This window comes from Neophocaena asiaeorientalis, unplaced genomic scaffold, assembly GCF_003031525.2.
Source record: "Neophocaena asiaeorientalis asiaeorientalis breed wild unplaced genomic scaffold, Neophocaena_asiaeorientalis_V1.1 scaffold113, whole genome shotgun sequence".
Classification (NCBI taxonomy): domain Eukaryota; kingdom Metazoa; phylum Chordata; class Mammalia; order Artiodactyla; family Phocoenidae; genus Neophocaena; species Neophocaena asiaeorientalis.
This window is the reverse complement of record NW_020172316.1, coordinates 6,550,676-6,563,047: the sequence shown is the minus strand read 5'-3', so window position 1 is coordinate 6,563,047 and position 12,372 is coordinate 6,550,676. Positions and strand designations below refer to the sequence as shown.

The 12,372-nt window shown below is 37.1% G+C and overlaps 1 protein-coding gene across 4 annotated transcripts in view; it reads right to left on the bottom strand.

The window, feature by feature from the left end:
• Window positions 1–12,372, bottom strand: part of SESTD1 (SEC14 and spectrin domain containing 1) — a 137,388-nt gene that overhangs the window by 19,550 nt on the left and 105,466 nt on the right. For all 4 annotated transcript variants that reach the window (XM_024766576.1, XM_024766567.1, XM_024766596.1 and 1 more), the window contains 3 exons: window positions 9,263–9,385; window positions 1,052–1,246; window positions 412–526 (listed from right to left, as the gene is read on the bottom strand). In XM_024766576.1, coding sequence (XP_024622344.1) covers window positions 412–526; window positions 1,052–1,246; window positions 9,263–9,385 — 433 coding nt within the window. The remainder of the gene's footprint in view (window positions 1–411; window positions 527–1,051; window positions 1,247–9,262; window positions 9,386–12,372) is intronic.

Below are 12,372 nucleotides of genomic sequence, written 5' to 3'. Positions count from 1 at the left end.
AACTATTTTTTCACAAGGTTAGGATATAGCAACAACAAAAATCATTGCATAAAACACAGTTTGGGGCATACAGGGTTTACCACAGAACATTTCACAGCTAATTACAGTTTATGCATGCACTACAAATAACTGTTCATAGAATATGCAAGACATAGCACCTGTAGATTCGGCTGGGTAAACAAGAAAGGCTAAAGGCCCTGTGAAGGAAGGGTGACTGACCAACAATGAAAAATAAACACTGTAGCATAAATTACACCCTTTAAGGGGATAAAGCCTTTTTTATACCAATTTTTCCTATGGTCCCTGTTAATAATTATAATTAGATCAGTGTAAGTTGACTTGTCTAACCATGGTAGTGATATTTTTAAAAAAAAGAACCCTTATGTTTCAGCATTTTTAAAATCTGCTTACCAACACTTTTCAGCTTCTCTTCAAGCAGTTTTAAAGTTTGCTGAATCGATGCTCCATCAGCTGGTGCTACATCTACGCACAACATCCCTAATAAGCCATCCAACTGCTGAGACAACTAAAGCAGAGGGACACCAAAGAGATAACCCTGATGTAATCAGCATCTAAAGTGTTTAATGATTAATGAGGTTTATATCTAATGAGGTTATCACAATTATACTTGAAAAAGACTCTGCTGTTAAAAGACAAGGACAAATAATTAGAATACATGTTATCTGAATGACAGAACACACAGATGCATGCACCAGGAAGACAAAGTATGTCCAGGTCAGCAGAATGTTAAAAAGTATTGAAACTTCCATTTCAATCTATGTTATAAAGCATGAAGACTGAAAAAACTATCCAAATGAAATATATCTAAGAGGTTGGGACACTCTATTTAGACAACAAAAAAAAATTTAGTTGCATGCAGAATGACTTAAAATTTTTTTAAAAAATCAAAGAAGTGTATCTTATTTCCCCCACCAGTAAATTTTACTGTTCCAGAAAAATAATTAGGAGACATGCAAACCTGCAAAAATGATGTGCAGATAAGTATTCAGATAATTTGAAGAAAAGAAAAGCAATCAGAGTAGACACTTACATCTTGGGCAACACCATGAAATTCAAGAGCTGCTTGTAAGAGATTCTGCCTAAATTCCAGCTGACTGGCCTGTCGATAACAAACATCACTAAGTTGTTGCTGCAGCGACTTCAGTTCCACAAGATCTTCCTCATCCCCAGCATTTAAGAGTGCTGCAATTTGCTGATTAAGTTCCACATAAACTGCAAACCATTCCTGTAATATGGAGGTTGTAAAGTAAATTAAGGATCAAATCAGTTCCTGAAGAATACATTACATTTTACAATATCTCCAGATATACTAAGTAACATATATGAGAGTTTTCTAAAGCAAAATTATTTAAATTGAGGACGAAAAGTCCCCAGCGCCCAAATCCTTCCACTGCGATCCCTGGAATTCACTCCTGCCAACAGCAGGATCTATTTGCTCATCCTGGCCTCTAAATGTCCCCTTCTCTTTCCTGTTGTGAGTGAAACCTGTCACCCTCAGAGGAAGCAGTTAGCTCTGCAGCCCTTCTGATGGCTGTTTTTGCTTGTACAGCCAACCTACCACAAGCCTGGAAGTGGGGGAGATGGCTGCCTCACTCCTCATTACTCTTTCCAAACCATTTCTTCTGCTCCTTCTCTCAAAAACCACATCTCCAGTGAAATGCATGTAGTAGGATTACATCCTGCCAACCTTTTCTGTTGCAGGCCCTCATCTCAGAGCTAGCAGACTTCCCTGAACTTCCTCTCAGTGCCAGCCTTCTTCCTGACTTCCACTGTGTAGACATCCAATCAACACTGAACTAAGTCTTAGTTCCTTGACTCCCTCCCTCACTTCCAACTATCCTGTCCTCACCCCACCTCAGCTACCTACTCCAACAGACACAACATTTTGTCATTATCATATACTACTATACAGCCCCCAAATCTTAATTTCAAGAATCCCATTCTCTGATCACCAGTTGCTGACTCTCCAATTCACATCCTTTAGTATGCCTGCTCCTACAGTCCCATGAGGTCCACCAATCCATTGATCTCAGCATGTTCTACTGTCCAGCACTCAGGAGCCTCAGGTCCTCCCTTCTACCCTTTGTCAGAGGCTATAACCACCTCCAGGGCACAACCCATGCTCATGCCCTGCTCTCCTTCCTTCCATCAGACTCACCTGTCAAAAACAAAGAACAGATGCAGAAAAAGCATCCATTTATGAGAAAAACTCTCCAGAAAGTGGGCATAGAGGAGACAAACCTCGGCATAATAAAGGCCATATATGAAAAACTCACAGCTAACATCATACTCAATGGTGAAAAGACGAAAGCATTTCCTCTGAGATCAAGAACAAGACAAGGATGCTCATTCTCACCACTTATATTCAAAACAGTTTTGGAAGTCCTAGCCACAGCAATCAGAGAAGAAAAAGAAATAAAAGGAATCCAAATTGGAAAAGAAGAAGTAAAACTGTCACTGTTTGCAGGTGACATGATACTATACATAGACTATCCTAAGGACACCACCAGAAAACCACTAGAGCTCATCAATGAATTCAGTAAAGTTGCAAGATATGAAATTGATTACAGAAATCTGTTGCACTTCTATACACTGAAAACAAACTATCAGGAAGAGAAATTAAGGAAACAATCCCATTTGTATCAAAAAGAATAAAATACCTATGAATAAACCTACCTAAGGAGGTAACAGACCTGTACTCGGAAAACTATAAGACACTGATGAAAGAAGTTGAAGACAACACAGATGGAAAGATGTACCATATTCTTGGATTGGAAGAATCAATATTGTTTAAATGACCATACTACCCAAGGCAACCTACAGATTCAGTGCAATTCCTATCGAAGTACCAATGGGATTTTTCACAGAACTAGAACAAATAATTTTAAAATTTGTATGGAAACACAAAAGAACCCGAACATCCAAAACAATCTTGGGAAAAAAAAACAGAGCTGGAGAAATCAGCCTCCCTGACTTCAGAATGCAAAGCTACAGTAATTAAAACAGTATGGTACTGGCACAAAAAAAGACCCATAGATCAATGGAACAGAATATAGAGCCCAGAAATAAACTCATGCACTTGTGGTCAATCTATGACAAAGGAGACAAGAATACATGATGGAGAAAAGACGGTCTCTTCAATAAGTGGTGCTGGGAGAACTAGACAGCTACATGTAAAAGAATAAAATTAGAACATTCTCTAACACCATATACAAAAATAAACTCAAAATGGATTAATGACCTAAATGTAAGACCAGATACTATAAAACTCCTAGAGGAAAACACAGGCAGAACACTCTTTGACATGAATCGCAGCAATATTTTTTTTTGGATCTGTTTCCTAAAGCAAAGGAAACAAAAGCAAAAATAAACAAATGGGACCTAATGAAACATAAAAGCTTTTTCACAAAAAAGGAAACCAACAAAAATTACAACCTACTGAATGGGAGAAAGTATTTGGAAATGATATGAAAAATAAGGGGTTCATATCCAAACTACATAAACAGCCAATATAACTCAACATCAAAAAAATAAACAGCCTGATTAAAAAATGGGCAGAAGACCTGAACAGACATTTTTCCAAAGAAGACATACAGATGGCCAACAGGTACATGAAAAGATTCTCAACATCACTAATCGTCAGGGAAACGTAAATCAAAACCACCGTGAGATACCACCTCACACATACCACCTCACACCTGTCAGAATGGCTGTCATCAAAAGGCACACAAACAACAAATGTTGGCAAGGATGTGGAGAAAAGGGAACCCTTGTACACTATTGGTGGGAATGTAAATTGGTGCAGCCACTGTGGAAAAGAGTATGAAGGTTTATCGAAAAACTAAAAATAGAACTAACATATGAACCAGCAATTCTACTCCTGGGTTTATACCCAAAAAGCCCCCCAAAATGCTAATTCAAAAAGATACATGTACCCCAATGTTCACAGCAGCACTATTTGCAATAGCTAAAATATAAAAGCAATCTAAGTGTCCATATACAAATGAATGGATAAAGAAGATGTGGGATACACACACACACACACACACACACACACACACACACAATGGACTACTACTCAGCCATAAAAAAGAACAAAATGTTGACATTTTTAGCAACATGAATGGACTTAGAGGACATTATGCTATGTGAAATAAGTCAGAAAAAGATAAATCTGTATGATACTGTATGATAATCCATATAAATGTGGAATCTAAAAAAATACAACAAACTAGAAAATATAATAAAAAAGATGCAAACTCACAGATATAGAGAACAAACTAGTGGTTACCAGTGGGGGAGGGCAAGATAGGGGGTGGGGATTAAGAGGTACAAACTATTAGGTATAAAAATAAGCCACAAGGATATACTGTACAACATGGGGAATATAGCCAATATTTTATAATAGCTATAAATGGAGTATAACCTTTAAAAACTGTGAATCACTATATTTTACACCTGAGACTTATATAATATTGTGTACTTGTGTATTAACTGTACTTCTATTTGAACAAACAAAACCTCAGACCTGGTTTCTCTTCCTGCTGCATGCCTCCAGCAGCTGAAGGTGGCTGGATCAAATCAACTATGTGGTAGGTGTCTTTTAAAAGTTGTGACCAAATAACCTCAAATGGGTCTTCAGAAACCCTACTGTATTTCTCTAGTTATTTCACCTCCCTATTCTTATGATATGTTCTTTTCACTTCTTAAATATCCAACTCCCTTTCACCTCTTCACTCTAGCCAAAAATCCAACTTCATAATTCACTACGACGCCATCAGAAGAGAACTCTTTCATCCTCTCACAGACAAATCTATTACCTTCCCCGCTTCTGTAGCCCTAGGCTCTGCCCTCTCTGCTAAAATAATGAAGGAACTCTGCCTGATTCTAAGGCCAACTGCTCCACTGGACTCTGCAGATTAACCTCTGCTGCCTATGCAAGGTTTTGCTCTTGCAATTATCTTCTCTTTTCAACTGGATTATTCCCATCAGCGTACAAATAAACTGCATATTCTACTAAAAAACAAAATATATACTTAAGATATGTGGATTTTAATATATGTAAATTAAAGATAAAAAACCTTCCCTTAAAGGAGATCGTTATACTCACTCTACCTTATTTCCTATTCTTTTTTTAATTCACTCTGATCAGGATTTTGTCCTTCCCACTCTTATCAAAAAAATCTCAGTCTTTATCTTATTGGACCTCTCAGTTGATTTTAACAAAGGTGACCAACTCTCCCTCCCTTTTCACTTCTTTCCTGAGCCACACAGATCCTTTTCGGCCTCTTCTGCTGGCTCTCCTTCCTCTCCTTGCCCTCTAAATTTAGGAGTGACCCAGGGTTAAGCTTTCCAAAGGCTCTTTTCTTCTAAACCAATACTCATTGGGTTTGGATGATTTCATCTTGTCCCACGCCTTCAAGTAACATCTATAGACTAATAATATCTTCAACCCTGACCTCTTCCCAAGATACTGATACCCAACTATCTAACAGCTATCTTCATTTGGATGACTAACCTGCCCCCACAGATACTGATTCTCCAGCCTCCCAAACCTACTTCTCTCAGTTTTCCCCACCTGAATAGTCATTAAGGCTAAACACATGACTCCTCCAAAAGCCAGTCCTGCCGGCTCAACCTCGTAAGCCTGACAACTTCTCACCACTTCTGCTGCCTCCATTCTGTTAGCTTCCTGTCTTCCTATTTCACTGTTTGTCCCTACTCCCTATCCCCTATACAATAGCTGGTGATCTTTTAAAAACATAAATCAATTATATGCTAAAATACTTCTCCAATGATTTCACATAATATTTAAAACAAACTTCAAGTTCCTTTTTCTGGGCTAAGATCACATGACATGTTTTGGCCCCTGACTCCCTATCTTGCTCACTGCACTCCAACATTGCCAACATACCTGCTGTTCCTCCATCATGGCAAGTAAGCTCCTGCCACAGAGTGTTTCTACTGCTGTATCCTCGATCTGAATTGCCCTTTGCTTGGATTACTCCTTCATATCATTTCAAGGTCTCTGATTAAATGTCATCTCCTCAGAGAGGCCCTTCCGGAAAGCCTTACCTATACTGCTCTCCACTCCCTCTTTCCTCAACTTGAACGTAAGTTCCGTACGATAAGACAGTGCTATATTCTCAAGAGCCCAGAACAACAAGTGACATTTAGTATGTGCCCTACTAGCATGTACTGAGTGAACACATAAAACACTTTTTATATTAGGTATTGTAGATTTGTTGACATTAAATTAGGTAGGTAACAGGTACTGTTCCAAATGTGGTCTCTCTTATGCCCTGTACCTAAAACTTGGGTTTCTCTAATCTGTCATATTGTCTTATTGCCTGAACTACTATGGAATTTTTGAGTATGATTAGAGATGATGTAGTCATACGTAATGCAAAGAACACCAGACTTGAAAGACAGACTCAAGGTCTGTCTTTTTCCTTCCTAAGGGTGTGATCTTCATCAACTCACTTAATCTCTCAGAATCCTTTTCTTTCTTTATAGCAGTATGTTCAACTGGTGGCAATTTTGCTCCCTAGGGAACATTTTGCAATATTTAGAGACATTTTTGGCTGTCACAACTGGGAGGGAGGGATGCTACTGCACCTAGTGGGTAGAGGCCAATGATACTGCTAAATACCTACGATCACAGGACAGTCCTTACAACAAAGATTTATCAATGAATAAATCAGTAATGCCAAGGTTGAGAAAACCTGTTCTCTACAGCTGTCCTTCCATGTCCTTGGGGGATTGGTGCTAGGGATTCCAAATTCCAGCCATGCTCACGTCCCAATTTATGTAAAATACTTTCTAACCACACAGTGATTATAAAGGTTAATGGAGACTGACTGATTTAAAGCATAAAATATTGCCTGAGAAGATGATCACTATTGTGTTCTAAATAGAAAGGGATTTCACAGTCTTATCTATAGTATTTACAAATTTAGTTAATGCTCTAAATAAGTTGGTCTAATTCTTTGAAGAAGTAATAACAGTGATTCAGAGAAAAATAGTAAACTAAAGGATAAAAGACCTGAGATATTATTTCTTGCAGTGAGAACTCTCTACATCAGATCACCTGGGGTGCTTATTAAAAATACCTAAGTGCCCCCCAACCTACCAAATCAGAGTCTGTGGGGGTGGGGTTCTGCCACAGGCCTTTTAACAAACACATCAGGTGACTCTCATGACCATTAAGGGTTAAGAACTACCATCCTCAAGCTGATTTCTTTTTTCCTCGTTTAAACTTGCAAACTATAGGCCCTAATAACCAGACCAGAGATGCAAACAATTTAAGAACTCGTATGTCTCATGAAATTAACACCTGAAATTAGAACTGATGTTGTCATAGAGAAATAATCAGTCTCTCTGGGATGTGGGGAAAAAAATCATATACATATACACACACACACACACACACACATTTTAATCAAAATGTTCCTTCCTAGGAAATTGGGGAACATAAAATTTATAGAACCTCAGATGAACAGGCTGCATTCAGTTCAGTTATGGTCATTCTCTGGTTTACCTCTTATAAACATTTAACTGTACAGAAAATGATTATTTCTAGCCCCCCCCAACGAAAGCACACACACACACACACACGCACAGAAACAAAAACAAACTTAAAAAAACAATCCACCACCAAGATATGGGATTTGGGTTAAGATGGTAGATAAGAAATGAACCTGGATGTTCACATACAAGGAAAAAGCAGTCATCAGGACTGACACTGGAAATGTATGTGAATTGGTGGTGATGCACAGTTGGTGAAATGATGGGTATTTATATTTTATACTATGATATAGGAATCTCAATCTAGGAGGAAAGAAACACTGCCAACACACTTAGGCTAATACCTTAGGAAGAAATGGGGTCTTGATTCTTTATGCAGACCTGTTTTGCTTACTATAAGGCACAACACGCCAGTATTCTCTTCGGAGACCAGAAGTCAGTACTGTGGGATGGGGAGACACTGACAGAATCCTAAAGCAACTTCAGAGATTTATGCTTCTGCACCTTCCTATTATGTGCTTTTCCTACCACTCACCTACCTCCACCTAAAAGCTAAAGTAAGATTACTGGACTAAAATACTTTAAAAATTATTTTAAGTTATTATAATCATTTTCATACACCTTAATATTCTTTCTGTTGTGCTTACCTACTATTCAAAAACCAAGTAAACTTCTCATTGCCACTCCTTGACAAAGAACTATATATTAGTAGCATTTTCATTTTCTATATATTAGCATTGAATATCCTAATCAATTTGGGTTTATTTTTAGCTTTATTTCTAAAGTATGGTTTTATAAAGAATCTAAAATTTAATACTTGACAGAGTGCTTTAACACAAAATGGTACATTAAAAGTTTCTCCAAATTCTACCCATATTAAGCAATCAATACACTAGAAATTTGTCATTATAGTTTCATAAGACCTGAACAATTCCAAAATAGGCTTTAAAGTGTTGACTTTTATTTACAAAGAGAAAAGAAAGCTTTTAATAAAATATTAGAACATCTTAAAAATCATAAGCTGATACACGCGTCCTCCAGCAAACAACCTATTCTCAAGGTGACAATGCAGTGCCACCTATTGGATAAAACAGCACAATTCAAGTTTTGCCTTTTAGAACTTCATGGAATATTTTTTTCTGAATATTTTCAATCTCTGGTTGGTTGAATCCTTGGATGTGCGTGGAACCTGTGGATACGGAGGGGCCAACTGTATATATATTATCTTTGCAATTTTCCTAGTTAGTACTTGTAAGAAACTTAAATATGAAATTCCATAATTGAAAAATCTATATATTTTATGCATTTCACAGGTTCCAACATAATCGTTTTTCCTTTTATGCTGAAAAAAACCCTGAATACTTTGTATTTAACTTATAATTCCTGTTCCTGAGGTTATACTTTTTAAATTCAAGACTAGATAAAGGCTGTATTTTTGTACTATCACTCTTTCTTCTGTTACAGTAGTTTTAAAAATTTCACATGAATTGTGTTTCTATAAAAATATATAATTAAGCTATACTGGAGACAAAACCAAAACCAAACTTCTAATGAATATGTACTAAGTGGTCAAAATGTACTTGATAGCCATTAAACATACCATACTTTATGCCCCTAAACCAAGGTGTACAGCAACTTATCACTTAGTACCACACGCTATTAATTATGCACATTAATAATAGCTCTGTAACTTGCAGAGGAAAAAGCCTCTCACACTGTGCTGGCTCTCGATCTCTTCGTGCTTCTGCTGTAGAGCTTGGGAAGCCCGAATGGAGTCTCCAATCCCCCACTGGGCTCTCAGCTGTTCTGATCCAGGCCCTTCAAGCCAGTTCACAACCTATGAATGGAAGTTGAGATGAAAATTTTAAAATAATCAAAAACTTTTCAAACTTTCATTCTAATTGGTTTTCCCTTCCCGAAGTTCCTCAAGTATTTTTAATTTAAATTATTTAAATTCTATTGTATAGGCAGTAAACGTTTCTTCTGGAACTATACAGCTATAATGTGACTTTTCCAAAACCTAAATTTGATAAAATGTACACTACAGCACCTTAGGCTTTCAGCTATCTGATCACCTGCCAGGCTAAAAGAAATATGACATGCTCCCATAAGAGAGGCTTAAAAATTAACTTATGATGATAAGAAAATTAGAGAACTATAAGATTTAGAATTGGAAGGGACACCAGAAATGACATTGGTCAAATTTCTTATCTAATACTTAAGAAAACTGAGTTTCAGAGAGATTAAGTGACTTGTTCAAGGTAACATAATTCATTATTAAAAAACTAGGACTAAAAGCCACGTGTCCTGACTCATACTCTAAAGTTCCTTCCAAAGCACTCATAAAACAGAATCAATTAACTGATATAAAGTTAAAATACTATTTTTCTCACTTGGAAAAGAAAATTAAAAACTGTAGAATTATACTACTGCAGTACCCTCTAGGGGGTCTTCTTAGGATAAGCCAAACTTTCAGACCCACGAGACCATCTGAAGTCCCCCTGGCACCAAGTCTACTCAGAAGGATGAAGGGAAGGGACTACAGTCTGCCAGGGTAGCAGGACTGGGTGTTTCTCTTCTGCTGGGTCCCTGAAGCAGTCCAACAGTTCAGGAGATGAGATCCATATGGGACAGATATGGGAGACACTCTGGCATCAAAACCTCACACCACACAGGCATCATGCCCATTATAAAAGTCACTGAGCTCCAAGATGCCCGAAGTTATCCCTTCCATCAAGTATTAAGAGTTCTCCCAGTCCAGAGCCAGAATAATTTTTACTACAAGCAATGTCGCCTAGTAACACAGTTGACATTTTTATCAGGTTTTCAAGGGAACAGACCTAGATAGTTAAGCAAAGATCAAATTCTCATGCAGAAGAAAGGGTTTTGTTTTCTCTACCCACAAACATATATACTCTAAAACTACACAGACACAGTGAAGTAATTCTAACAGAAAAAAATACTGCCCAGCTTTACCAAGCTGAATTATTATTTATCAAGCTAAATTACAATCAGGAAGTCAACAACAGCTAAACTTAGGATAGGTCCCAAGAAGTGAATGAGGATGTCTGTGCAGCATAATATTAGAGACTCAGTGGATAGACAGGCTTACCTTATCACAGACCCACAGTGCATTCCATAGTTATTACCAGGGTAAAATATATTTAAAATCTAAGAGTTTATGTAATTTAAATAATCATATAAAAGTACCACATCATAGGGGAAAATCATGTGTGTTTCCTTCCATTAATTTTTCACATGCACTGCATTTTCATATGTTACTCCAGATTTAAGTGCTGCAGCCGATTGTCAGAGTACAAGTAATTTCTATCCTGTGTTTTTCACTTCCTTGTGGCTACAGTTATTATCATTTTAATGGCTCGAAACCCCTTTTTTAAGAAGGCCAGCCTCCTTGCCTGCCTCTTTCCTTCGCTCCCTCTCATCTGTCCAAACAACCAACCAACCCACCTAAGAGCTAAGTAAGCAACGTCCTACCTCAAGTAACTATTATTCCTGCTTTCACAACTCCAATTCTCTACTGTTGAGCATCTAAGTAATTTTAAGATGAACATATATATATAGCAGTTACGCAACAGAATTCTCTAATTCTCTATTGCTTTCCTAGAAAACATTTTCAATAGAGATCTTGGGTCCAATGATGATACAATGTTAATTGCTAATAGTATACATTATAAAATCACTCTCTAAAACACTTGTCTCTATTTGAAACATCCAAGTCATGAAAGTTTTAACTGAGAATAACCTTTGCAAGGTATATAAACTGACTACTGCTTTTACTTTATTTTATTTTATTTTTATTTTCTGAGATTCTCAGTGCAATTTATTAAGAAACACCCATGTGGGGGCTCTGGGAGAAACAGTATCTCTAACGACAAATATATTTTGTCATTTCCAAAAAAACCTCTGGAAATGGGGTTCTTGCCCTTAGTCTACTTCAAGCTTAATGTAAGAGATGAGATGGGTAGTCAACCAAAATAATGCAGCAATGATTACATTTAATTTGAAATCATCTATATTTATTACAAAAGTGGGTTAGAAACAGTAACTAAGGAAAAAGTTGGTTAGATCATAAGAATGTTGGTAAGTTCCTATGTGAATGATACTAACTTTGAGTAAAATTAGGGGAAAGTTTCCTGGAAAACAACATAGACGTCATCTACTTTTGGATTTTATATCTTCTTACATAGACTGGTAAAAAACACCAAGATTTCTTGTTTTCTTAATAACCAGAGGGGAAAAACAGAACTACATACTAAATAAAAATCTTTTCATGAGGACCCAATACTCATCTTTGTTTAAATATTTCTCCCAGTGAGAAATCCTATACTGGTTCTGCATTATATTCGGGATGAAATGTGGCTATCTGGCATGGCCATACTATGCCATGGATGATGGGGCCCTGCCTATCCTTCACCATTTCCTTCTTTAACCGAGCCCGCGTTGAACTTTTAGTGCTCCCCAAGGGCGCCATGTTCTCTCACTAGTCTTGCTTTGACATGGGTCATCCTCCTACCTGAAATCTTTTCAGCCCCTTCTCTTCGTGACCTCTTTTTCATCTTTCAAGACTCATCTCATGCTATAGATTTTGACTATTTTGGTTTTAAGTTTTCTACTGAACTGTTTATTTTTCTGTTGATCCATTTTTTAAAATGAGTTATTTTTCATTTCCAAGGGGTTGGATACTTTTGATCTGTTTGAACTTACACTATTGATTTCTAGTTGTCAAACAAATTCAAATAAAGATGACATTCTTGTGATTATTCTCGCTATTTCTTTTTAATTTTGAAACTGCCTACATAATGA